The 27,271-nt window shown below is 48.6% G+C and overlaps 1 protein-coding gene across 7 annotated transcripts in view; it reads left to right on the top strand.

The window, feature by feature from the left end:
- Positions 1-27,271, top strand: part of GREB1 (growth regulating estrogen receptor binding 1) — a 160,370-nt gene that overhangs the window by 98,821 nt on the left and 34,278 nt on the right. For 3 of the 7 annotated variants that reach the window (XM_063622833.1, XM_063622836.1, XM_063622832.1), the window contains 10 exons: positions 3,862-3,975; positions 4,455-4,598; positions 7,449-7,634; positions 11,475-11,825; positions 13,957-14,085; positions 14,808-14,936; positions 16,383-16,580; positions 17,269-17,449; positions 19,386-19,581; positions 21,288-21,424. In XM_063622833.1, the coding sequence (XP_063478903.1) occupies positions 3,862-3,975; positions 4,455-4,598; positions 7,449-7,634; positions 11,475-11,825; positions 13,957-14,085; positions 14,808-14,936; positions 16,383-16,580; positions 17,269-17,449; positions 19,386-19,581; positions 21,288-21,424 (1,765 nt within the window). Of the gene's footprint in view, positions 1-3,861; positions 3,976-4,454; positions 4,599-6,088; positions 7,368-7,448; positions 7,635-7,807; positions 7,969-11,474; positions 11,826-13,956; positions 14,086-14,807; positions 14,937-16,382; positions 16,581-17,268; positions 17,450-19,385; positions 19,582-21,287; positions 21,425-27,271 lie in introns of those variants that run through there. The other 4 variants (XM_063622835.1, XM_063622834.1, XM_063622837.1 and 1 more) reach the window with 4 other exon arrangements.

The following is a 27,271-nucleotide window of genomic DNA, read 5'->3' as shown; positions in this document are numbered from 1 at the left end:
GCTGGAGGATGGTAGAATTTTGGAGCAATAGTGGACAGTGTGTTGCTGGGGAAGAACGTGGGCTTCTCAATCAGAAAAATATGAATTCAAAATCTACCGCTGTCTCTTGTTAGTCAGGGGACCTTGGCCAAGTCTCAATAAATGTTTCTTCATCTGGAGATGAGAATTCTGCTCCAAGGGTTGTTAAGAGGGATGAGGTGCTGTATGAAAGGTCAGAGCACATCTGGCAGCTCACTAATTGGTACCGGCTGTTCTCATCCAAGTCAGCATCATTGCTGAGGCTAGTCTGTTCAGGAAAGGCTTCCTGGAGGAGGTGATAACTGAGCTGCAACTTAGAAGCTGGGGAAGCATCATGTAGAGATGGAAAGGGACAAAGGGAGCAAAGAGGGATGAGGAGGTGAGGATGTGGATGAGAGAGGTGAGTGAAGGGGCTGAGCAGACCTCCTGCCAGAGGAGGGTTTGAGGGAGCTGTGAATGGGCGGAGCAACCTGGGGACCTGCTCGTGGACTCCCAGTCCAGCGCTCTCCCCACCATGCTCATCTGGAGCCACATCATAAGCCATTCTCGTCTTTTCTTTCCTCCATCATGCACTCAGCTAAATTGGATTTGAAGATCTAAGACATCAAACTGGAGGAGCCCTTAGAAACCATCTAGGCCAGCGCTGTTTTACAGAGGAGGAGACAGAGGTCAGAGAGGCAAGGCCAGGTCTCCATGCTCCCACTCCACTGTGCTGGTGGAGGGCCTCCCTGGTGAAAATCTTGTGAATTGTCTAACTCTTCCCTGAAGGGGCAAATGTAGTTTCTGAACACAATCCGAGGCCTCCCAACCAGCGCCTCCATCCTGGAGTCCAAAACCCACAGCAGCCAAGTCCCAGGCAGTAGCCGAGTCCCGTCCTCCACAGCAGCCTAGCGCCAGGCAGCCTCCTGCTTTCATCCAGGGACTGCTGCTTCTCTGCCGGGTGCTGCATTTGGGGGCAGCCCTGTGGCTGCAGAGCTGGACCTCTGGGGATGAGGATGCTGGGGATGCCACGCTGCTGCGGCCTCCCTTCTGGGCTGTCTGTGGACCCCCAGCTTCCGCCCTGAACATCAGGGAGATGAGGGCCTCCCTCAGCCCGGGAACCTGGGAAGGTGGCCTTGGGAAGCCTTCTGTGTGGGACTGACTGCATTTTCCTTGCCACGCTCCATGGAGGACTGTGGGAGATGGAGCTCCGCCAAATTGCCTAGGGGAACACTCGAGCCTTTCCAGAATCTGGACTCAGCCCACCTGCCGAACCTCATTCCCTGCTATTTTGGCTGCCCTGGGCAGTTGAGCCCCCCCACCCCCATGGCCCCATCCTCCTGTCTCCATGCTCTGCACCTGCGTCCTGGCTCTGGGCTGCTCTCTTCACCCACCTATTAAATCGCCTTTCTGAGCTTAGTTCTGGGGGCACCTGCTCCGTGCAGGAGGGCTCCCTGTGAGCGCACGGGGCTCCCAGCCGTCCCAGGCTCAGTCCTGCAGCCACATGTGGCCATCGGGGCCTCGGCGCTGTGCACTTCCCGAGGGCAGCGCCGTGGTCATGTGCATCTTGGAGCCCCTGGTACCAGCTGCTGGGGAGCCCAGCCAGAGGGCATGACGCTGGCTGGGTTGAGTTGCGATGAGCACAGCTGAAGTGTCGGAGTTCCTGGGCCTTCTCCTCAGCTCTGGGGAGAGAGCTCAAAATCAATTTTTAAGAAACGGCCTCTAATGCCACAAGGAGTTTACTGAAGCCTAGAGTCCTGTCACTCACTGGTTCGCAATGGAGAAGTGCTGCCCCCTGGGGGCGGGGTTAGGAAATGTTCTGGTAGAGGATGGATTTGTTGTCCCAGGCCCAGGGTCTTACGGGCATTTGGTGCTGGGACAGAGTGGGCAGGATGCACAGTGTCCTGCACCAAGCAGGCTACATAATGAATCATCTCCAAAAAATGGCAAATAGTACCTCCCCAAGAGACATTCTGAGAAATAGTTGGTGCACATTGGTGCCATGGAAGCAGCTCCTGGTGACATCATTTGGGAAGAGCTCATGGGCTTAGGGTCTACTTAGAGCTATTTATAGGGTTATCTTCCCAAAGTGAGAAAACATCTGCGTCTCTTCATTCCTTACTGAGATCCAATTCCAAGCCCTGTCCCCTTTGGTCGTTCAGTAGAGATTTTAGAGGAGCTGGCTGCTTAGCCTCTGTGGGGGGTCTCCCAGTCTCCCATCGCAACTGGGGACAGATGTTTGCAGAGTCAAAGGCCTCATCCCTGCAAACAGGAAGGAGGAAAACAGCAGCTGCGTCAGTGGTTGTTGGGAGGGCCAAAGGAGCCCACGGGTTTGAAAGCTCTTTGTAAACAAAGTACTTTATGCTTTTAACTTTTTGTTTACTTTCAGTCAGTCAAATGAAGTGATAATATTTTTTTGTTTACTCTTTAGGGACTCTAAAGCAATGATTCTCACCCTAAAGCGTGCTTAAGAATTACCAGGCTGGTCGGGTGCATTGGTTCACACCTATAATCTCAGCACTTTGGGCGGCTGAGCGGGCGGATCACCTGAGGTCAGGAGTTCGAGACCAGCCTGACCAACACGGTGAAACCCCGTCTCTACTAAATACAAAAATTGGCCGGGTGTGGTGGTGCGCGCTTGTAATCCTAGCTACTTGGGAGACTGAGGCAGGAGAATCGCTTGAACTCAGGAGGGAGAGGTTGCAGTGAGCCGAGATTGCGCCACTGCACTCCAGCCTGGGCAACAACAGCGACACTCAGTCTCGGAAAAAAAAAAAAAATCACCAGGTTGGCTTACAAAGGATGGTGTTTTTTTACTGTCGTTTCCAGAGATGTGATTCTGGAGGTCAAGGCAGGGCCCAGGGACACACAGGTTTAGTAGGCACAGGTTCAATAGGCTCATGCGGGTTCTGTGCAGTGCCTCGGGTCACACCTGGAGAACCATTGCTCTAATTGGCGTTTCTCCATCCGGGCTGTGCGTTAGAATCAAGAAGAAGCGTTGAGATATTGGGATGTCTGGGTCCCACTCCCATGCTGGGCTTCTGGTTTGCCTGGGATGAGATTGCATCCAGACAGAGTTTTGAAAGTTTCCCAGTTGAGTTTAATGTACAGTTGAGGTTGAGACATGAATCTCTGCATGTAGGGGAAATTTTGTGTCTGGTTAGTCAAGAAACTATGGAAACCAATTCTTGATATTTTGAACCATTCACGAAGATAGTTTGAGTCATGAGCATGCTGTTGTCTAGAGTGGGCGGGGATGACTCATTGGAGTGGGTGCGCTGCTCTGTACTTGATTTTTTTGTCTGAAATTAGCTTTCCAGGCTGGGGCAGGGAGGGGAGCACAGGTGGATCAGTACTGCCCCCAAGCGGTGGAGCAGTGGTGGTGGATCAAATGCTGCTGCCGCCTGTCCGCAGAAACGTATTTCTCTCTTCTAGCCCTTCAGAAGTGTATTGGAATATGTTGATAACAGTAATGATGGTGGTGAAGATGATGATGATGTGGGTAATTCTGGCTACCTTATTGGGTCCAAGCTCCCCGCAATTCGTTGCACAAAGCACTCTACATACATTCTCTTTAGTCCTGATCAAACCACCTTTCAGAGTAGGGTTTAGTGTCCTATTTTAAAGATGAAGGAGCTCGGGCTCAGAGAGAGATCGTTTAGACACATACACAACTTTGGAATGAAACATTTACAAAAATTGACATTTCCTTAGGCCTAGATATTTCACTAGGTCCTTAAAACCCACGTGAATCTGTGATTAGAAAAACAAAACAAAACAGATCATTGTTCTCCAAACCAAGCATAAGTTTTATTGGAGCCCTGTCCTGGTGATAGCCTAATCCACACTCTGAATGTTGTCTAGGTATCTTGTCAAACTCCGGGCCCCCCAAAAAACGCCACAAAGGGTGGTCTCCAGAATCTCCATCAGCTCCAGATGGTGGCTGCCCCCAAGGTGGTGGGAACAGAGCTAAATATGGTAAGTGATGGCAGCCTTGCCCATAATTCCAGACTTGGGTACTGGTGTTAGTTCTGCTGCCGGTTGTGTGTATGTGTGTGTGCGTGCGTGCGCACGAGTGTAAATGTGCATGTGTACTGGTGAGGGAGTTCTAAGGAGGCAGAGTTTGGTGTAACAAAAGACCTCTTTCTCACATGTTAAAATTGCTTTGCAAGGTCTAGGATCCGTGTATGATAGTGAGTTCTCTGATCCTTGGGAAATTTTAAAAGGGGCTGTTTATGACGTGGCAGGGATATGGAAGAGGAGACTGAACCACTGGGGGAAGGATGGACAGAATGAACTTAAAGGACCTTGGAATCTGTGACTCTTAAGACTTTGATGCTCCTGTAATCAGGGACGTTGGTCAGGGGGTAGCAGATTTGCTGGCTGGCCTGATGTCAGGTGTGTGAGAGGTGGATGCCTTGTCTGATGTTTTTACTACTATTCTTGGGTGTTCCTAGAAAGCACAGGCATGTCCTGCGTGCCCCAGGTTGGCTTGGTGGGACCAGCTTCAGTCACCTTTCCAGTGGTGGCCTCTGGAGAACCAGTGTCTGTTCCTGACAACTTGCTGAAAATATGCAAGGCCAAGCCAGTGATATTTAAAGGCAAGTACAGCACTGCACCAAGTCACGGGGATGGGAGAACCTAAAGGAAGGCATGAGAAACAGGCAAAAGCGAGACCTCATCCCGGTCTGACTCCAAGGGTATCCTCCTGAGACAAACCTAAAACGCTTTCCAGGGCAAGGAAAGAACAAAGCAGAGCCAGTCACTAGTTCAGCCCCTGATCAGATGCCAAGAATGATGGAACTTGTCACAGCTTCCCACAGTGGGTGCAGGTGAAATGATTCCCTGACATGAAGTCTATTTGCCTGTTCACTCATTCTTTCCTTCTTTTGCTGAGCTTCATTGAGCTTCTGCCATGGTCCCAGGCCCGGTGCTGAGTGCCAAGGATTAGGAAAAAACAATTCACTCCCTGGCTGCGGGAGCCCCGCTCTGGTGGGTTGTCTCCTGTTGTCACCCACGCCACTAGTATTTTTTGACTATGAAATCTACTTTGGTTGAGCAAAGATAGCCGTGGCCACCACTGTAGAAGCATGGAACAAAATTAGATTTGATCTGTTTTGTGCAGCGGGCTAACGTATGCTACGTGGGGGTAGACTTTTGGCTCAGCTGAATAAATCTCCTTGATGAAGCTGGGGACATTGCAATGGGAAACCCTGGGGGGATTCAGCAGGGCTTGGCTGGTGATTGTAGGCACCAGAACGGCTGGCACATGGCAACACACACACACATACACATGTGGGCATGGCACACACACACACCATGCACACACACCATGCACGCAGGCCCCTCTTAAATACGTTATTATTGCATTTGGTATCATGCTTATAGATAGAGGAGTGAGGACTGTAGGAAAGTAGGAGAAGCACCCTACTGTTAATTAAGAAATAAGAAAGAGCATGTCTTTTTCCTAAAAAACAAAAACTGGACAGGGCATTCAGGAAGTAGAGTGCAACTCTGAGTTTTGACCTTAGTGTGACGCAGGACCAATGACCGAGGCAGTTCCACTGGGCTTCACTGTCTACCTCAAATGAAGACCAACATTCTTTCAGTCATGTTGCATGTACTTTTTTATGTGGCCATGATGTGTCTGTGGTAGCCCCGAAGAACACGGTGCTCAGGAAACAGAGCTAGGACAGGGTGCAAGGCTTGGAGGTGCAGGCGGGGTGTCACCTGCCTCTGCTTTGAGCCAGGAACCTCAGAAAAGAAAGCCCAGCAAGTCTACGTCTCACATGAACAATCTCAGAATAGAGACTGTCCTCTCAGTTCTCAGGTGTGCTCTGTTCCCTCCACCGCCTCTCTGTCTACACTGCAGCCCTCGCTGTAAAGCCCTTGTCTCCCTGACTCCTGTTCCCCACAGCCGTATGTCCAAGCCCTCCTGAGGCCTTAAGACTCAGCTCTGTGCCTTCTCCATGAAGCTGTCTTAGATTCCCTTTCCACTGCCCCCCTTGTCACTTCTCTGTCCCTCTTTTATGACAAATGTCACATGCTTGCTTTTATAGTAACTCTTTACCTTGCCTCTTGCCAACCGCAGTATTTGTCAGCGGTGCTACCCAAATGGTAGCCCCTGGTCCGGCAGAACCTGCATCGCCCCAGAGCTTATGAGAGATGTGAATTCACGGACCCATCCTGGAATCAGAATCAGGCCCCAGTTCTGCATCAGAAGCTCTGGGTGGGGCCCGCAGGTGTTTGGCAAGCCCTTGAGAAGCAATGTCTTTGAGAACATGACCTGTGCCCCAGGCACCAGCTTTACTCCCCAAGCCTAGCGGGACATCTGCACATAGCACACAGCCCAAGTCAGAAAATATATTTTTGGTAACTAAATGGAGTACCTGGAGTGCAAGATAACACACACACACACACACACACACACGCCACCGTTGGGAGCTCAGCAGCCCCGAGAGGATTTGATAGCTTCACCTGGTTTTACAAATGCGGAGACTGAGGTTTGGGGCAGTTAAGCTTCTTGCCTCGCGTCATGTAGCTAAAGAATGGTGGAAAGATATTTGATCCCGACCTGGGCAATTCCACCTCTGAGGGCTGTCCTCGTAATGAATCTTCTAATGGGCTGGGCACGGTGGCTCCTGCCTATAATCCCAGAACTTTGAGAGGCTGAGGCAGGTAGATCACTTTAGGTCAGAAGTTCAAGACCAGCCTGGGCAACATGGTGAAACCTTCTCTCTACTAAAAATATGAAAATTGGCCGGGTGTGGTGGTGATGCACACCTGTAATCCCAGCTACTCAGGAGGCTGAGGTGGGAGAATCGCTTGAACTTGGGAGGTGGAGGTTGCGGTGAGCCGAGATCACACCACTGCACTCCAGCCCGGGGACAGAGCAAGGCACTGTCTCAAAAAAAAACAAAAAACAAACAAAAAAAAAACCAAAAGAATGACTCAGTCTTCTGGTCTCCGTGGTGATATATTGTCCCAACTCACCTTGCCAGACAGCCCTGGGAGGATGCAGGGCAGAATCCTCCCTGCCCGGAGTCAGGGAGGCAAGACCTGGCAGGCAGCACGCAGTGAAGCTCTGGAAGGTGCTCTGCCCACAAGGTGTCCCATCGGTGGTGCTGGAGGAGTGACAGGTGGCGGCTGCTTGGCTCTGGGCAAGTCCCTCCCTTCAGCTCCCTCACTTGTAAAAAATAAGAGGATTCGACGAAATGAACCAGCAAGTGGCACAGCCCCCCATTGGTTAGGAAAGGTGACTCCTCTCATCCTAGGCTCCAGGAGGGTGAGCAGGTGCACTCAATGAGCAAGGCTTCCCAGGACAGGGCACTCGAGGGACATGGCACAGCTCACCTGTCTCCGTCAATGCCCTCACCCCCAGAGAACCCACACGTGTGGGGCCGTAAGCTGTGCACAAGACCGGGTGCCAAGTCACTGCCGTTCCTCCGCAGGCCACGGGAACTTCCCTTACCTCTGTGGGAACTTGAATGATGTCGTGGTCAGCCCCCTCCTGTACACGTGCTACCAGAATTCCCAGTCTGTCTCGCGGGCATACGAGCAGTACGGCGCCTCTGCCATCCAGCCCATCTCCGAGGAGATGCAGCTCCTGCTTACCGTCTACTACCTAGTCCAGCTGGGTGAGTCCCCTCCACCTCCCGGCCCAGTGGCAGGGAGGGGCCACGGCCCGAGCACAGACCTGGCCTCGGCCCTTGTGGGGGCTGACTTGGGCTGCTGGAATTGAAATACGTGGGGAGGGCTTATGGCTCCACTGGGAGGATGTCATGAGGTCACTGTGGGCGTCCCCACACTAGGGGGCTGAAAGTAGGTTGAAGTTGATGGAGACATTTCCAGAACTCTTTCTCTGCCATTCTAGGCACAGGGATACAGCAGGGAATTGAGCAAAGACCCTGTCCTTGAGGCGATTCTAGTCTAGTGGGAGAGAGAAGGAATAAACCAGTGGAAAACAGGCAGGTAAAGATGGGTGCATGCATTAGTGTGTGTTTGTGTGCGGTCAGTTTAGGGTCATGAAGAAAGGCCTCTGTGAATAGAGACCTGGACCCTGAGAAGGAGTCCGCCTTGTGATGATCTGAGGAATGAAGACAGGTGGGGCCCTGAGGAGAGAGGGAGGCCAGGTGAGGGCTGTGAGGTGGAGGAGCAGTGAGTGTCCCGGTCACTGGAGAGGCCAGCGTAGCTGCAGCAGAGAGAGGGTGTGAGTGAGAGGTGTGGTCAGAGGGGGCAGGCTCCTGTCAAGAGTGTGATTCTATGGTAGACACATTTTGAAGCCACCGGAGTATTTTTAGGCAGGGGATGGAGGTGATCTGATTTTCACTTTAAAAACGCCACCTTGACTGCTATGTGGAGTCAGATGGTGCAGACGCAGTGGCGGAAATGGAGAAAGAGTCAGTTGTTGCCTATTAAAGGCACGCAGTGGCTTGGACCACTGAGGGTGGCAGCAGTGAGCTGGAGGGGCTATTCTGAAGGTAAGTCCTGCTGGAAATCCCTTTGAAGGGGGTGGGAACAGATGGGGCCTGGGTTTTAGCCTGAGCAGCCAGGTGAATGGTGGCAATGAACCTGAGTTCTGTCTTGGCGTGAGTTTGTACAAGATGCCCACGAGACAGTCAAGTCACCTGTGTTCATTTGCATGGGCAGGCCTTGAGTCCCAGGAGAGGTTGAGGCTCTAGGTATACATTTAAGACACATTGGCTTACAGGTGACTTATATTAAAGCTGTGAGACCACCTGCGGGTGGCTACGAGGAGAGGAAAGTGCCAAGGTTTGAGCCTGGGGACCTCCAATCTTCAGAGATCCAGAGGAGGCGACTGAGATGGAACGGGTGGGAAGGAAGGAAAGGACAGTGGAGAATCTGGGAAACCCAGCATTGTCCCTCTTTCTCATCGTCCCCACCAGTCCGTCAGTAAGCACGGCTTCATCCTGAGTCTAGCCTCGCTCACCCTCTCTGTGGCTGCCCCTCACCGGGGCACCATTCTTGCCCTGTTTCCCACATCCCTAAGAACTGGGAATCCGATTGCATCTCTTCCCCACTCAGAGCCCTGCCGAGGCTTCCCATCAGGTGCTCACTCCACCCCTTCCCCTGGGGCCCAGCCTGCCTCCTGGTCCCACCTGCTTGCTCTGTCCCAGCCCGCTGTCCCCCTCAGCAACCTTGGTCCCACCTGGGCATCCCACACTTGCTGTTCCTTCCCTGTGACGTGCTCTTGCCAAAGACATTTGTGTGGCTTGCTCCCGCATGTCCTTCAGGTTTCGGGTCACTCATCATCTCCTCCGCAAGGCCTTCTTGTTACTGTGTGTAAGACAGCTCCCGCCCTCCAGGCCCCTATCCTATGCCCTTTATCTTTAGGGCACCAGCAATTAGGGTCTGTGATTGTTCCCTTTAAGTGTGTCTCTCCCGGCTAGGGTGTAAGCTCCATGAGGCCAGGCATGGTCAGTGAGTCCTTTCCCGGATGCCCCACAGCATCCGCAGCTGAAGTCAATAGTCTGCCAACCTATGTTGAGGGAATAGTTGAGGAATGGGTGAATGTTGATAAGAAGCAGTGAAAAAAAGCATTCCCAAGGAGAGGGGCTGATCCCAAGGAGAGGGGCTGATCAACTGTGCCAGTGTGGCCAGGAGTTGAGCAGAGGGAAGACTGGACCCTGACCATTGGGTTTAGCCATGCGAAGCGGTTGGCAACCTTGATGATGATGTATACGAAGACTGGAGATAAAAGTCATATTGGAGTGGGTTAGAGAGATTGGAGGTGAAGAGACAGTATGGCGCGTGCAGACAGCTCTGGGTAGGGGTTAGTTCTGGAAGGAGATGGGGACTCAAAGGAAAGTTTTTAAAGATGAGGGAGAGATAATGGCTAATCTAATTAAATTCTAATTTGATTAGCTAATTCAAGTAGTGAATTCTGATTAAATGCATCCAATCAAAGAGGGAGATATAAGCTAATTTAATCAAATTCTGGCACGGCCCACAGAGCAGGTGGCGTGAACCCCGTGTTATGCATCAGGAAACCATAGGAGATAGCTCTGGGCCGCACAGCTGGTGCTGGGTAGAGCTGGGCTGGGACCCACCTTCTAAATGGAAGCCTGGTGCACTTTCTTCCAGCACATCAAATATGAAATCCAGACGTATAAACCAGACAATCCATAAAAGAGAAAATACCAGGAGGAAACAAATATTGAAAAGTATTCAGTCTCACTCATCATCAAAGACATGCAAATCACAAATCAAGTCATCTTTTTCTGAATTAATAACCCAAATGATGGTACCCAGGGGTGCTTAGGTGCAGTAAAACCAGCACTTGTCAAATGCACTGTTCGCCTGGTAAACTGACACATTCAGGCCATTTGGAAGCAAGCTGATGATATGTAGTAGCTGGTTCTGTAAATCTACCTTTGAGAATTTAGGCAAAGGAAGTAACGTTCTATACGTCAAGATATGCGTTGCAGAGGTATTTATAAAGGTGAATATTTGGAAGAAGTAAGAGAATCCATAATAGAGACCTTGCTAAGTAAACGGTGGTGCTTACATATGATGGGACATTATGGACATGCTAACAGCACTCTTTATGATGGCTGAAAATGGCACTGAAACTGATGATAGGGTCACGGTTAAGGAAAGAATGCAAGACCCAAAGTTTATACCGACAATCATTGCAGCTATTTGTAAGGACAATTTTAATATTAACTCCAGCAACACATGTTTTTATTCCCTGTCCTGGAGTAGGAGAAAGCCTATATTCCCAGGCTGAATGTTCTACACATTTACCACTGTATATGCACATAGGGACAGTGTAACCTATCTATACCACCGTAGTTCCAGTCCTACCTTTCTGAATTCTTCTTAAAGACCTTCTCTAACAAGCTATGAGAATTTGGCTTCCTACTTTTTTTTTTTTTACAACCGCAGTGTTTGGGGTGATAATTTTGGATTGGTACTTCTTCCTTTTTCTGGATTTTGTTGGCTTTTTGAAAAATTGTCTTTCCAACTTATAGTTGGTGAGTGGCTTGGTAGCAAAGTAAGATTTTTTTTTTTTTTTTAAAAGAAGACAGAAAAATTGAACTGCAGCTTGAGAACATATTCTTTTTTCCTACTTTGTCATTGAAAATGGAGGAATCACTTTTAACTGTTTTAGATGTGTGTGGCCAAAGAGTGAGCAAGGACTGTGTTTCTGGATTGTCAAAGAGGATGCTTAATCTTAAAAATAAAAATAAATTTACAAATCATCTTATAATTAAAAAAAAACTTTCATATGGAAAAAAAAGACAGAGAAATACACGTAAATAGCGTGGCTCTGTTAGGACGGTGGTTAGATTGTGGCGGATTTTATGCCCTCCCCTCGTGCTCCAGCCGTCTGTGATACGATTTCACAGTAATAACTTAGGTGGGTACTTTCACATCACTGCACCCGCGCGTCCCCGGATGCGTCCCCGGCTGCTGGCATTTGTGGCAGGCCCTCCGCCCGCGTTGTGTTGCAGCCGCGGACCAGGTGCCCTTGATGGAGGACCTGGAGCAGATCTTCCTGCGCTCTTGGCGCGAGTCGCACCTGACCGAGATCCGGCAGTACCAGCAGGCGCCGCCGCAGCCCTTCCCGCCCGCGCCCAGCGCCGCAGCACCCGTGACCTCCGCGCAGCTGCCCTGGCTGGCCGGCCTGGCCGCCAGCTCCTGCAACGACAGCGTGCACGTCATCGAGTGTGCCTACTCCCTGGCCGAGGGCCTCTCCGAGATGTTCCGGCTGTTGGTCGAGGGCAAGCTCGCCAAGACCAACTACGTGGTCATCATCTGCGCCTGCCGCAGCGCGGCCATCGACTCCTGCATCGCCGTCACCGGTGAGCCTGGGACGCGCGGCTGCGGGGAAGCCCCCTGAACGGCGTTCCCGGTCCCCCCCTTTGGTGGTTCTCTCCCTTTCTGTCTAGGGTGGTCCGGGTTTGCAGCAGCAGTGAGCACCTGCGGTTTGTGCTCAGTAACTGGCTTCAGAAGGCATCCTTGGCTAATGACATAGTTACAATCTCATCCCTGCTGTGAGTGGCTGGTGAGGTTAGCCCTGGGGTCAGCTTGGGAGTGTGGAAAGACCCTGATGAAAACCTGGCTCCACCACGTGGGTGGTCACTCACAGCAGGAACTCTGGCACCGTGTCTTCACCGATCTATCGGAGATAAAAAACAATGACCTTGTTGTGTTGTCTGTGTTCAGGAGCCGATTAATTTAATTTTTTTGAGACAAGGTCTCACTCTCTTGCCCAGGCTGGAGTGCAGTGGCCTGATCTTGGCTCATTATAACCTCTACCTCCTGGGTTCAAGAGATTCTCCCACCTCAGCCTCCCAAGTAGCTGGGACCACGCCCAGCTAATTTGTATTTTTTGGGGTTTCATCATGTTGCACAGGCTGGTCTGGAACTCCTGAGCTCAAGTGATCCACGTGCCTAGGCCTCCCAAAGTGCTGGGATTACAGGTGTGAGCCACTGTGCCCGGCCAATTGATTTAATTTTAAAAACACCCGTTGAGGCCCCACATGTGCAGCCACTGTTCTAGGGGCTGGGGGCCCACAGGGAGCAGAGCAGTCTCTACCTGCCTGGAGTGCTCTTTTAGGTGGGGGAGGCAGACACCAAACGTGAGCTTTCTTGGCCTGCTTAAATCTTCACAAGTGTTGTGCATTTTTGGCCGGAATTTTTTGGACCTTGTAAAATTTACTTTAAAAGTGCAGAATTTAATGCACTCTTTTTCTGAGACAGGGTCTTGCTCTGTCACCTGGGCTGAAGTGCAGTGGCGAGATGTTGGCTCATTGCAGTATCGAGCTCCTGGGCTCAAGTGATTCTGTTGCCTCAGCCTCCATCCAGAGTAGCTGGAACTACTACAGGTGTGCACCACCACACCCAGCTCAGTTTTGTACTTTTGTAGAGACAGGGTTTTGCCATGTTGCCCAGGCTGGTCTCAAACTCCTGGGCTCAAGCAATCCACCCGCCTCAGTCTCCCAAAGTGCTGGGATTACAGGCATGAGCCACTGTGCCTGGCGTTTAATGTACTTTTTAAGTACAGAGTCTGAGTTGTCTTTTAGCATGTTTTTTCTTTTTTTCTTTTTTGAGATGGAGTCTTGCTCTGTTGCCCGGGCTGGAATGCAGTGGTGCAGTCTCGGCTCACTGCTACCTCCGTCTCCCAAGTTCAAGTAATTCTTTTGCCTCAGCCTCCTGAGTAGCTGGCACCACAAGTTTGCACCACCACGCCCAGCTAATTTTTGTATTTTTAGTAGAGATGGGGTTTCACCATGTTGGCCAGGCTGGTCTCAAACTCCTGACCTCAGATGATCCACCCACCTCAATGTCCCACAGTGCTGAGATTACAGGCAAGAGCCACCGTGCCTGACGAACGTTCTTTAGTCTTAAACCCATTCTGTGTTTTTTTTTGTTGTTGTTGTTTGTTTGTTTTTGAGACAGAGTCTCGCTCTGCTGCCCAGGCTGGAGTGTAGTGATGCGATGTCAGCTCACTGCAAGCTCCGCCTCCCGAGTTCACACCATTCTCCTGCCTCAGCCTCCCGAGTAGCTGGGACTACAAGGTGCCCGCCACCACTCCTGGCTAATTTTTTTGTATTTTTAGTAAAGATGGGGTTTCACCGTGTTAGTCAGGATGGTCTCGATCTCCTGACCTTGTGATCTGCCCGCCTTGGCCTCCCAAAGTGCTGGGATTGCAGGCGTGAGCCACTGTGCCGGGACTTTTTTTTTTTTTTTAATGAATTCTTTACCTTGATGTGAGTGGGACATGCAGTAGTAGACCCTGAGCCTCTGCCATGTGTCAGGCACCATTGTCTTGTGTCGCCTGACAGCAGGCCTGGGAGGTAGATCCAGCTGTTAGCCACAGATTCCAGATGGGAAATGTCAGTCTAGAAGGGTTAAGGGACTAGTCTGGGGCCACACAGCCAGTTAGCGGGGAAGATACAATGGGTACTGTGAAATCTGTTTGCTTTCCAGGAAAATACCAAGCCCGGATTCTTTCCGAGAGCCTTCTCACCCCTGCGGAGTACCAGAAGGAAGTTAATTACGAGCTCGTTACGGGGAAGGTAGACTCGCTGGGGGCGTTCTTTAGCACCCTCTGTCCAGGTAGGCTTGTCGTGAGACAGGTGCACATGCGTATGTTAATAGGACAGTAATCAGTGCCGGGGGAGGTCATCTCTGCCCCACCCTACCTGTGACCCGCTAAGGCTGGCCTCCACTGCAGAGTGCCCCTCATTCTGTGCACTTGCATTTCTGTCCCTTTCTTTTCTTGAGTGACAGCTGCAGGTTCTGGCTGGCCATCTCTTCCTGCTTGGGCTGTAGAGTTCTCCTGAGGGGTGGAGGGCACCTTGGGGGTTCTGTCTTCATGGGGTACACAAGGCCCTTGTGCCTGTTCCTCTCCACCTTTCAAGCCTTGGTGGCCTCTCTTCCCTGTCTCCCATTTTGCTGGAGAGTTCCACATCCCGCATGCTCTGGGCTATGAGCATCCTTCTCCCTTGTTTGCCTAGCTACCCACCCCTCCAGACTCATCTCATGTCCCCCTAGAAAGCTTCTCAGACCCTTCGCTTTCCAGATGGGCTTGGGACCTTCCCCTTCATCCTTTCCCATGTTGTTCTTCCTTCTGCCCTGGCACCTGCTGTGTCTGTGTGGGGGGAGCTCACTCTGGCAGCTCATCCTGACTAGGCTGAGACCTCTTGACAGGACGGGCCGTGTCCTCTTTACCTTCATGACTCCAGGCCTCAGGACAGTACCTGACACTAACTGCTCTGTAGATGTTTGCTGAATTTCACTGACATCAAAAACCCATTTGTTTATTCTGTCTTGGGCAGAGGGTGACATTGACATTTTGCTGGACAAATTTCACCAGGAAAATCAAGGCCATATTTCTTCCTCACTCACTGCCTCTTCTGTCACTAAAGCAGCATCCCTGGATGTCAGTGGGACACCGGTGTGTACAAGTGAGTGGTGAAAAGGAATCTCCCAGGGCGGAGGGGGTACAAAGTAGTGTGAGGGGCAGGGTCAGTGGGCGCAGGTGTGCACAGTGAGGGGGCAGGGGCACAGGTGTGTACAGTGAGAGGTGGCAGGGGCGCAGGTGTGCACAGTGAGGAGGGGCGGGGACACAGGTATGCACAGTGGGGAGGGGTGGGGGCACAGGTGTGCACAGTGAGGGGGCGAGGGCCAGGTGTGTACAGTGAGGGGGCGGGGGCACAGGTGTGCACAGTGAGGGGGCGGGGGCACAGGTGTTTACCATGAGGGGTGTAGGGGCACCAGTGTGTACAGTGAGGGGGGTGGGGCACCGGTGTGTACAGTAAGAGGGGGCGGAGGTGCAGGTGTATACAGCGAGAGTGGGTGGGGGCATAGGTGTGTACAGTGGGAGGGGGTGGGGGCACCAGTGTGTACAGTGAGAGGGGGTGGGGCACAGGTATGTACCGTGAGGGGGTGGGGCACTGGTTTGTACAGTGAGAGGGGGTGGGGGTGCAGGTGTATACCGTGAGAGGAGGTGGGGCACTGGTGTGTAAAGTGAGAGGGGGCGGGGGTACAGGTGTATACAGTGAGAGGGGGCAGGGTCGCCGGTGTGTACAGTGAGAAGGGGTGGGGGCGCAGGTGTGCACCGTGAGAGTGGGCAGGGGCACAGATATGCTCAGTGACATGGGGCAGTGGGCATAGCTGTGTGCAGTGAGAGGTGCCAGTGGGCACAGGTGTGCACCGTGAGAGAGGGCAGAGGGCTCATGTGTGCTCGGTGGGTGATGAGAGGGCACTGGCGAGGGCCTGGGTCTGGCCTGGGAGGCAGCATCCAAGGACTCAGATTGGAGGTAGCAATGTCGGAGGCACATCCACAAGACAAGACGTTTTTTAGTGTCACAGTAGACCTGATACCTAATTTAAAATTCAATCTTTAATTATGACAATCTCATTTAATCTTGAATTACACATCCATCACTGTCTCTGAGGTGGTAGATTTTTCTATGCCAATTTCCTGCCTCTGAGTCTGCTGCTGATGTTTTTTATTCATACGGAGTTACTAAATGACTGTCCTGTTAGTTTTCTTTTCTGGAGAGTTTGCAGTCCTCTTCCAAAGTCCAGTCTCAGCGTCACCTCCCCTGGGATAGGCTCCTTGTCCCCTCTAAGCAGAAGAGACCACTGCCTCTGCTGTGCTCCCCAAGTGCTTGGTTCTTGTTTTTATTATTAAGTGAAGGATGGTGCATAAAATGATCACTACCCCCACACCCACCACTGCTTAGCTGAGAGCAGGGACTTGATAAATGTGAGTTATTCCCCTTTCCCTCATCGCTTTGTGCATGGGGCCATCTCCCCTGGACGGGTCTCGCTGATTCTCTGGCCAAGGGCCTGGCAGTAGCCATGTGCCCTGGAGCTCACCTGGCATCCTGGGGCTCTGGTTCCAGGTTACCATCTGGAGCCACACAGCATCCGGCCCTTCCAGCTGGCGGTAGCGCAGAAGCTCCTCTCCCATGTGTGTTCCATTGCGGATTCCAGCACCCAAAATCTGGACCTGGGATCCTTTGAGAAGGTGGACTTTCTCATTTGCATTCCACCCTCAGAAGTGACCTACCAGCAGACTCTGTTCCACGTGTGGCATTCAGGTATGGGGCATTTTGGGGAGAAGTCATGTGTGAAGAAGCTGTGATCTGCCGAAATCCGTGTGTGGGTGTGGATACTGTTCTTTGCTATAGAGTGAATAGGGCAAGTATTGCTGCTCTTGTGAAACCGATGTTCAGAGACAGTGACTTGCCCAAGATTTTAGGATCTGTTGAAGGTAGAGCCAAAACTTGAACTTTCACCATGTCCCACTCAGGCTAGTGACCTAACCATGTGTTGCCATCTAGCGTCACTGATATCCTTGTACTTTCAAGGATATCATATTTAACCACAGAGTACACAGATGTCCAGTGTCTTCACTGAAAGGACTCACTCTTTAGTGGCGTAATGTGTAGCACTGTGGCATTCAGACTGAGAGAGGGATTTTGCTGCTGGCGGGACCTTTCGGTTCCCTCTGTCTTACCACGCTTGGGATCAGCTGCTTCATGAAGCTGGTGTCCCTCGGGAGGGCTGCTGTACACACAGCCAAGGCTTGCCTGCACCCCAGCTCCTGTGCAGGACAGTTACACAGCTGTAACCTGTGTGGGAGTTTTTTCCCTTCCTTTCCCCACTCTCGCATCTCTGAGTCTAGCTCAGGACCTCTGTATAGGAGTTGCTCATCAGGTGTCTGTTGAGTGAATGAAAACCAGTGAGCATGTTTGGAGTTACTGATGTATTTTCTTTGTGTTGCAGGGGTTTTACTGGAGCTTGGTCTGGAGAAAGAGCACATGACGAAGCAGAGGGTGGAACAGTATGTTCTGAAGCTAGACGCGGAGGCACAGACAAAATTTAAGGCTTTTCTGCAAAACTCCTTCCAGAACCCGCATACACTTTTTGTCCTAATCCATGACCATGCGCACTGGGATCTTGTGAGGTTAGAGTGACTTGATATATGACAAGTTGACATTTTCCTTCTTTGAAATGATATATGTGGATGTTCCCGGGGGCTGAGGGTACAAATCCTGAAAAGAGGGATGATGTTTGGGCTTGGTGTTTGTAAGCAGATGCCATGGATGTTTCCCACAGTCTTGAGCTGGAAGTTATCTCAGGGATTATCTAGTGTGACCTCTGAAATTTACCATGGTGGTATTTAAGGGCTGGAGAAGGGAAGCATGTCTCCCAGAGTCACAGGGCAGAGTGGAGTGGGAGGGTGTTAGTGGCAGAGCCAAGACCCCGAATTACAGCCTGATGCCTGATATGTTTCTTTCGTAGTCCACTCAGCAACAAGGAGCCATGCTGGTGTGGGGTACAGAGGGTCCTAGCAGGAGTAGCTCAGCCTAGCCGTTCCCTGAAAGAGGCTCCGTGGGCTCCGGTACCATAGGTCACCACTGATGCCTGCCCTTCTTTTTTTTTTTTTTTTGATACGGAGTCTCAATCTGTCGCCCAGGCTGGAGTGCAGTGGTGCGATCTCGGCTCACTGCAGGCTCAGCCTCCCGGGTTCATGCCATTCTCCCACCTCAGCCTCCCGAATAGCTGGGACTACAGTCACCCATCGCCACACCCGGCTATTTTCGTTTTTGTATTTTTTGTTTGTTTGTTTGAGACAGAGTCTCACTCTGTCACCCAGGCTTGGAGTGCAGTGGCACGATCTCTGCTCACTGCAAACTCTGCCTCCCGGGTTCACACCATTCTCCTGCCTCAGCCTCCTGAGTAGCTGGGACTACAGGCGCCCGCCACCAAGCCCGGCTAATTTTTTGTATTTTTAGTAGAGACGGGGTTTCACCGTGTTAGCCAGGATGGTCTCGATCTCCTGACCTCATGATCCGCCCGCCTCGGCCTCCCAAAGTGCTGGGATTACAGGCGTGAGCCACCGCGCCTGGCTGATGCCTGCCCTTCTTAAGGGGTGATTTTACTCACTCAGTTAAAATGAACATAAACCCAGATGAATTTCAGATGGGCCAAGCCAAGCTCCTGGCAGGATTTCTGGTGGTTTACCGGGATTGGTCATCTCCGTGAGACTGGCCTAGGGGTTGTACCTTCAGACATTTCCACTGATGTAGATGAGGAAGGAGGGGGCTCCTGGGCCAGGTCATGGAGAAAGGCTTTGATTGTCACAGATCCACAGAGAGCTAGTTAGGCTGGTCAGGACATGAAGGACCTCGTAAAGGGTTTACAATCCAGAATCCATGTATGGGCTTGGGGGAAATTGGAACATTCCGAAATTATAGAAAGAGCTATATTGTGAATATGCATTTTGGGAGTAGGTTTCTCAGAGTGGCTTCCTGCCATCAAAAGGGTTAAGCACTGATTTTTTTTTTTTTTTTTTTTTTTAATCCCCTAGACTTACAGGAGAGAATGCAAAGGCCTTTGTCCCACAGAGGAGTGCAGAGCTGGGCCTGTCTCCTAGACCCCTTGTCCAAAATGCTTCCCAATCCTTTCCTGCTGCCTTTTAAACTGACTATAGAATTTACTCTTTTATATCTTTTCTGGATCATTTCAAGGTCAGAAAGACTGTAAGGAGATAAGTACACAATCAGATGGGGCCAAAGAGGAACAAATGATTCATGGAACATTCCCGGGGACACATCACTGTCCGATTGGGGTAGAAGGAGTGTGTGTCTTGTAAGAAATCCTCTCTGACTACCGTCCTACCCCAGACACATTTTTCCTAAGTAACGAGTCTCAGGAGAGTCCCTGACAGCTACCTGAAGTCCAGCCTTTTTTTTTCTCTATTCCTAGTCATGGGCAGAGCCATAATCTTCAGTTGTTGGTAAAGTCGGGAGTTAGTTATAAATTTTTTCAACTGCTTCACCTTGCAAAATTAGAAAACAATATAGTAATTCCACTGATTGTGTCTTTTCCTCCCTCAGTAGCACTGTTCATAACCTCTATTCTCAAAGTGACCCGTCGGTGGGACTGGTGGACCGATTGCTCAACTGCAGGGAGGTGAAGGAGGCCCCCAACATTGTGACACTTCACGTGACCTCCTTCCCGTACGCACTGCAGACACAGCACACCCTTATCAGCCCCTACAACGAGATCCACTGGCCTGCCTCCTGCAGTAATGTGAGTGCCATGGGGCTGCTGGGCCCTTGTGTAGCAATGACACATGGGTTTGCAGAAATTACATTTAGTAAAAGCCTTGACCACTGTGGTTGAGGATAATGGGTTCCAGCTCCTTGGATCTTTGGTTCAACCCAGAGTTAGGTGTAAACCCTTCTTGGTCTTTTTGGTAACCTTCCTGCAATGCGCCAGTTGGCTTCCTCATCTCGGAAGATGTAATGCAGTTTGTGGGACATTTTCTCTGGTGACTGCAGCTTTCTGAGTAGCATTCGGAATGTTTGTTCTATGGCATTGAATGGAGATATTGAAGGTAGAGCCCTTGGGCGCTGGGGGCTTTGGGCTCCATACAGAGCAACGCTCAATGTCTCCAGAAGCCCTAGGAAGGTTCCTGTTTTCCCTATCCTGCATCCTTAAGTGGTGAGATTCAGAATCTCCTTCCTCAGACTACACACATATCCTCAAAACTTGGTGAGTTTTTAGCTTATCACCTGACATTTTCCTTTTTTTTTTTTTTTTTGAGACGGAGTCTCGCTCTGTCGCCCAGGCTGGAGTGCAGTGGCGCAATCTCGGCTCACTGCAAGCTCCGCCTCCCGGGTTCACGCCATTCTCCTGCCTCAGCCTCTCCCAGTAGCTGGGACTACAGGCGCCCACCACTACGCCCGGCTAATTTTTTTTTTTGTATTTTCAGTAGAGACGGGGTTTCACTGTGGTCTCGATCTCCTGACCTCGTGATCCGCCCGCCTCGGCCTCCCAAAGTGCTGGGATTACAAGCGTGAGCCACTGCGCCCTTCCATCACCTGACATTTTCTCATCAAAATAGAAGACTAAAACAATCCTGGTAATTTGAGAATTCTGGGTGGTTTGTAGTTAGTTACACAAGAATAAGTAAACGTAAGAGATGAGACTTTTTTGGAGTGTCTCGCAATCCTCTGAGAAACTTTAAAAAATACCTGGCTTCCGTCCTGTGGACTGAGAATCCGTGGTGGGGGTAGCCATTGTTCGTAAGGCACTTCCCATGAGCCAGGGACTCCCTGCCCAACTGCTTCGTGCTATGAGCTCATGCAAGAGGCAGGTGCTAGGATGAGTTCTCATCTGCAAATGGGGAACATGAGACAGAGAGAGTTGGGCCACTTGCCTCAGGCCAGGCAGCTAGAAAGTCGTGGAGCTGGGATATGACCCAGGCCACTGGCTCCATGGCTTGGCCCTTAACCACTGTGCTATTTAGGGGTAGAGTTTTCGTCCCTTTATATATTCAGCAAAGTCCTCCAACTTTGGAATTTTATGTCTCTGTGAGTAAAATTGGCTAGATAAATGTTTTCTTCATCTATTGATTTTTAGTAGCAACTGAATGCAAGACAGTTGATTTGCCTATTCCTAAAACCAGCTTAAGATTGTAGAAAGAAGCAAATTTAACAAAGAAATTGATATGTTAAAATAAGATAGGCTGATTTTCTTCTTGGTAAAAACATTGGGACCAAATGAATGGAAAACTCCCGAGCAATGGGGACACACCATTTTTAATGTATGGGAGGTACTTTGCTCTGCTTCTGCAGATGGAAGAAGTTTATAAAATGCCATCCAAGCCACTGCACAGTAGGCACGATTTAGATGAAGTTGCCAACCCAGGTCATCCACAGGCCTGACACATGAACCTCTGACCATCCCTGCGAGTGCAAGGTTGGAGTGACAGACGCTCTTCTTTGTTTTAGGGAGTGGACTTATATCATGAAAATAAGAAGTACTTCGGGCTGTCGGAGTTTATCGAATCCACCCTTTCAGGACACAGCCTCCCCTTGCTCAGATACGATAGCTCCTTTGAGGCCATGGTCACTGCATTAGGAAAAAGGTACTTGTTTCTCTTCTAAGTTACTAGAAGTGCTCAGTAGCTTAAAGGGCAAGTTGAGGTGCGTTTAGCCAGCCAGGGACTTCCAGGAAGGGAGGTCCTTCCTTCCTGAGCAACTCAGTTTCTCCACTAAATGTACCCTGGTTTTTTCCTTCTCCTGTATTTGAATCCCTCTGGGTCAGTGATATCTTTATCATGCTGTTGCTCTAGAAAATTTTAGAGATGACAACGAGCAGAAATATGCTGGAATGTGGAATGATGTTTTCGAGCCGATGGAGGGTAGGAAAATGGGAGGAAGATAACAAAGCTTTAAAAGAAACTGGAGTGATGATCATAGTCAGCTTTGTTTTTATTTCTGATGCGTATCATGTCTTGAATGTTTATTTTGTGCCGTTCACTCTTCCATGGACTTTACTTTCATTATCTGATTTGATCCTCACTGCCTCTCTGAGCCACTTGCTGCTGTTATCCATACTTTGCAAATGAAGAGGCTGAGGCTTGGAGAGGCCCCATAGCTTGCTCAGGCTACGTGTCTAGCAAGTGACAGAACTGGGTGAGAACCCAGAGTCACTCTGACTGCACAGCCAGCCCTTTTAACCCTGTCGCAACGGACCTCATTTTATAGATGAAACTGAGGCTCAGACAGGCTAAGTGATTGCCAGGGACCACATGGTTTATTCGTGGTAAAGCCAGGCCAAGTTTTATAGACGATCTAATGCAAAGCAAAATGCCACTGAACAAAATACCACCGATTGTCAGCATGAGTTGGTCTCTGCCCGCTTTTCTTATTGAACCTCATTCTTCTCATTTGCAGACCAAGGGATGAAGGTAGGCATATCCTTCTCAAGCTATGTTCCAAGGTATACTGCTTTGGCTGGATACTAATAGCTGTTAAGCATAAAGGGGTTCCATGGTCAAACGTGTCTGAGAAACATTTAAGGAAAGGACTTCTTTTCCATGAGAGTTCTTGGAGCCTTCAGCACATCCACGCATGCTATAATTCTCCAGAAGGCTAGAGATGTGTCCAATAGCTCGTGGGACTAGAATTTCCCAGAACACTCTTGGAGAAACTAAATCTCTTAGATACTGTTCAGTTCTGTGACACTGATAGAAATTAATCAGGTCAGTTCTCCAGCGCATGGATGGACATCTGAGCTCTCATCAACTGGCTGCGTGAAGTAGCCCTCCAAGATTTCATGTTGAGGCAAGAAAACCAGCCTTTGCCCTTCCTCTGCTTCTCCTCAGACAGTGAGCACACATGATATGTTTAGTATGTTGTAGACACTGGGCTCAGTACTCTATATTTATTATCTAAAATAATCCTTACAGTGACACAGCGAGATAGGAAATACTGTTATCCCCCTTTTTCAGATGAAGAAACTCAGACTTAGAGAAGTTAGGCGACTTGTCCAAAGTCACATGGGGGGTTTATAGTGAAACTGGACCCCAACCCTGCTTGCTTGGCTCCAAAACCACGTAGCCACCAAGCCATACTGACCAAAGTCTCACAGCTAGTAAAGGGTAGGCTGTGACCACCATGCCAATACATCTTGGTTTACTCTCTATTAGTTTTAACCTTGGCAAATCATCTAACCTGTCTAAACTTCCGTACCCTCACCTGTAGAACAAATCCACCTTCCTAGTGGCTCCTTAGAGTTTCATGAGATAATGTACATACGCACATTCAGTAACAGTTGCATGCTGAGAGCTCAGGCTCCAAAATCATCCTTCCTGGGTTTGAATCCTGAATCTGCCATTAACCAGCTATGAGACTTTGAGAAAGTTTCTCGATTTTCTTTGGGGATGATAACACCTACATCATAGAGATACTATAAGGATTAAATGGAGTCATACACTTAAAGCATTGGAAACAGGGCCTGGCACACATTACATGCTCCCGTTGGCTGCTAGCACCACCACCTCCACCACTATTCACCATCATCATCCTCTCTTCTCTCTTCCCCTCTGCTAAACTAGAAGTGTTGCAGAGATTAAATCTTACATCTCCCTGGGTGAAAAGAGAATATCAAACCCTGGACTGTTGAAGTATGGAGAATCATAGGAACTTCTAGGAATTATTTGGCCCAACCACCTCATTTTATCATTGTGGGAACTGAAGCCCAGAGTGGGAGAGTGATTTGCCCGAGTTCATGCAGCCTGTTGGTGGCATCATGGACTGCAGACAGGTTTGACATCTTTCCACCATACCGCACTGTCTTTACTAGGAATCATTTGTCTGGAGAACTCTCTTGAAACTGGTAATTTGAACAGAAGGAGATAAAGGTTAGAACATGGGGTTACTGCCTCTTGCCACCATGTGAGTGGCCAGACTGTTAGTCCTCCATGTGTCATAAACGCCAGCATATGGCTGGGAAAACTGCTTGTAGGACTGTCAGTTGGACACAAACCTACTATAACTTAAAAACAAAAGATCTAGACCTTTGACAACTCCTATTTTTATTCTAATGTGTTGTCTATGGAACTTTTTTCCTTTAGTACCTACCACAGAGGCTTAAGGGTGGGCATAGTTCTCTGCTGATCCACAGCTAGGGTACATTTCTGTGCCTGACCTGGGGGTACTGTCTGGAGCTGGGCACCAGAGCCTGCTTTTTTTTTTTTTTTTTTTTTACACAGCAGCTTTAATGGGGAATAACTGACAGCCAGTAGACTGCATATCTTTTTTATTTCTTTTCTTTTTTTTGAGACAGAGTCTCAGTCTGTCGCCCATGCTGAAGTGCAATGGAGTGATCTCAGCTCACTGCAACCTCTGCCTCCCAGGTTCAAGCAATTCTCCTGCCTCAGCCTCCCACGTAGCTGGAATTACAGGCACCTGCCACCACGCCCAGCTAATTTTTGTATTTTTAGTAGAGATGGGGTTTCACCATGTTGGTCAGGCTGGTCTTGAACTCCTGACTTCATGATCCGCCCACCTCAGCCTCCCAAAGCGTTGGGATTACAGGCGTGAGCCACCATGCCCGGCCGTACATATTAAAGTATTCAATTTACATTTTGATCCACGTATAGACTGGTCACCACAAGGTAATGAAAAAAAGTTTTCTCTTGCCCCTTTGTAATTCCTTCCTCCTGTCTTTTTCCCACTGTAGAAATGTAGTTTGCATTTTCTAGAGTTTTATATAAATGGAATTGTGCAATAGGTACTCTGTTTTTGGCCTGGTGTCTTTCACTCTGTATAATTATATTGAAATTCATCCATGTTCTTTTATGTATCAACAGTTTGTTCCTTTTTACTGCTGGTATTCTAGAATAGAATACTATCGTATGGCCATACTAGTTTGTTTATTTACTGGTTAAGAGGCATTTAGATTGGTTTTCAGTTTTGGCTATTACAGATAAAGGTGCTATGAACATTCATGTACAAAGCTTTGTATAGACATATACTTTCACTTTTCATGGGTAAACACCTAGTTGTGTAATGGCTGGGTTATTTGATAGGTGTATGTTTAACTTTTTCACAAGCTGCCAAATTGTTTTCCAAAGCGTAGCTGTCCCTGGGTATACACGGGGGGTTAATTCCAGAACTGTCCCCCACATACCAAAATCCATGCATACTCAAGTCCCATGGTCAGCCCTCTGGAACCCACATGTAAGCAAAAGTCAGCTTTCCATGTACATGGGTTTCACATCTAGAAAATGCTGTATTTTTTATTTGCATTTGGTTAAAAATCCACATACAAGTGGACCCTTGAAGTTCAAACCCATGTTATTCAAGGGTCAGCTGTCATTCATTTTACATTTCCATCAGAATTTTAGTTGCTCCCCATCTTTGTCAGCACTTGGTATGGTCAGTATTTTACATTTTATTCATCTAATAGGTATGAAGTGGTAGCCATAATTTTAATTTTAATTTCTCCAGTGACTAACGATGTTGAACATCTTTTCCTATGTTTATCTGCCATTTGTGTATCATCTTTGGTGAAGTGCCTGTTGATAAGTTGACTCCTTTATTATTTTCAAATGACCCAAAGAATATTATTTATAGCTCTATAATCTCTTCTGATATTAATATAGTTATTCTAGTTTTCTTTTGACTAGTGTTACTATAGATTATAATTTTTTATCCCTTTACTTTGAGCATGTTTCTCTTTTTGTGTTTAAACTTGGTTTCTTGTAGGCAGCTTATAGCTGAGTCTTGCTTTTTTATCAAATGTGACAATCTCTGCCTTTTAATTGATTGCTATTTGATTTTAGTTTCATTATTATTATCATTATTATTATTATTATTATTATTATTATTATTATTATTTGAGATGGAGTCTCACTGTGTCACCAGGCTGGAGTGCAGTGGCACGATCTTGGCTCACTGCAACCTCCGCCTCCTGGGTTCAAGTGATTCTCCTGCCTCAGTCTCCTGAGTAGCTAGGATTATAGGCACGCACCACCACGCCCAGCTAATTTTTGTATTTTTAGTAGAGACAGGGTTTCACCATGTTGGCCAGGATGGTCTCGATCTCCTAACCTAATGATCTGCTTGCCACAGCCTCCCAAAGTGCTGGAATTACAGGCGTGAGCCACCGTGGCTGGCCTATTATTATTATTTTTTAGAGAAAGAATATTTTAGGGCTGTTGCCCAGGCTGAAGTGCAGTGGCATGATCATAGCTCATTGTAACCTCAAACTCCTGGGCTCAAGCCATGCCCCCATCTTAGCCTCCCAAACAGCTGGGACTTCAGGTGCATGCCACCATGCCTGGCCAATTTTTAAAAATTTTTCTCGCTATATTGCCAAGGTCTTGAACTTCTTGCCTCAAGTGATTTTCCTGCCTTGGCCTCCCAAAGTGCTGGAACATTTTAGTTTCTATTGCTGTGTTTTCAAGTTTATTAATCTTATTTTCTGTGTTATGTAATCTGCTGCCAATTTCATCTAGTGTATGTATGTGTGTGTGTGTGTGTGTGTGTATATACATATATATATATATATTTATCTTACAAAAGCACAGTTTTATGACAAGATTCCTAAGAGAAAAAAGACAATTTGAGGTGTCAGGTGCATTGATGTACATACACATTGATGATACATATTGTGTTTATTAATCAGGACTCTTTGTTGCAAGTAACAGAAACTCAACTTGAACTCTTTTAAGAAAAAGAGAGGGATGTATTGACTCATAAAATAATAGGAAAGGTTGAACAAATAAACCATAGAACAGCAGAGATACCTAACAACTTAAGTATTCAAACACCGCCAAGACTGTGTTGTTTTGTCTTTGGTATCTGTATGGTGTTTTTATTGTATCTCACTGCACAATGCCTTCCTCCGTGCACTGAAAAACATTACCACTGCTTGCTGCTGAGCCTCACAGTCTCTAGATTCCAGAGGGGGACTTATTCTTTCTTATTGTTTGAAAATTCCCAAGAGAAGACTGGCTCAGCCTGAGTTGGGTTTCCATACCTGAACCAGTCTATTGTGGCTGGCAGGGCAAGGTCACATACAAAGATCATAGCTTCCATGAGAATTCAGGGTCTAGTTTACTTCGTATCTACGACATTGAAGATTTCATCTCTAGAATTTAATTTGTGATTTTTATATCTCCACTCAACAAGTTCAGTCTTTCCTCTAGATTTTTAACCATACAGAATGTAGTTACAATAATTGTTTTAATTTTGCCGTCTGTAAATTCTGTCATCTGTGTCATTCCTGAGTCAGTTTCTATTGATCAATTTGTTCCCCCTCACCTTTATGATGGACCGTATTTGCCTGCTTATTTACATGTCTGGTAATTTTTGAGAGAATGCCAGACATTGTCAATTCTACCTTGTTGGGTGCTAGATATATTTGTATGTCTATAAATATTGAATCTTTTTGTGGTACAACTAAGTTACTTGCACACAGT

This window comes from Symphalangus syndactylus, chromosome 18 (genome assembly GCF_028878055.3).
Source record: "Symphalangus syndactylus isolate Jambi chromosome 18, NHGRI_mSymSyn1-v2.1_pri, whole genome shotgun sequence".
Taxonomy (NCBI): Eukaryota; Metazoa; Chordata; class Mammalia; order Primates; family Hylobatidae; genus Symphalangus; species Symphalangus syndactylus.
Note: the sequence above shows the minus strand (reverse complement) of the source record. Positions and strands in the feature narration are given on the sequence as shown.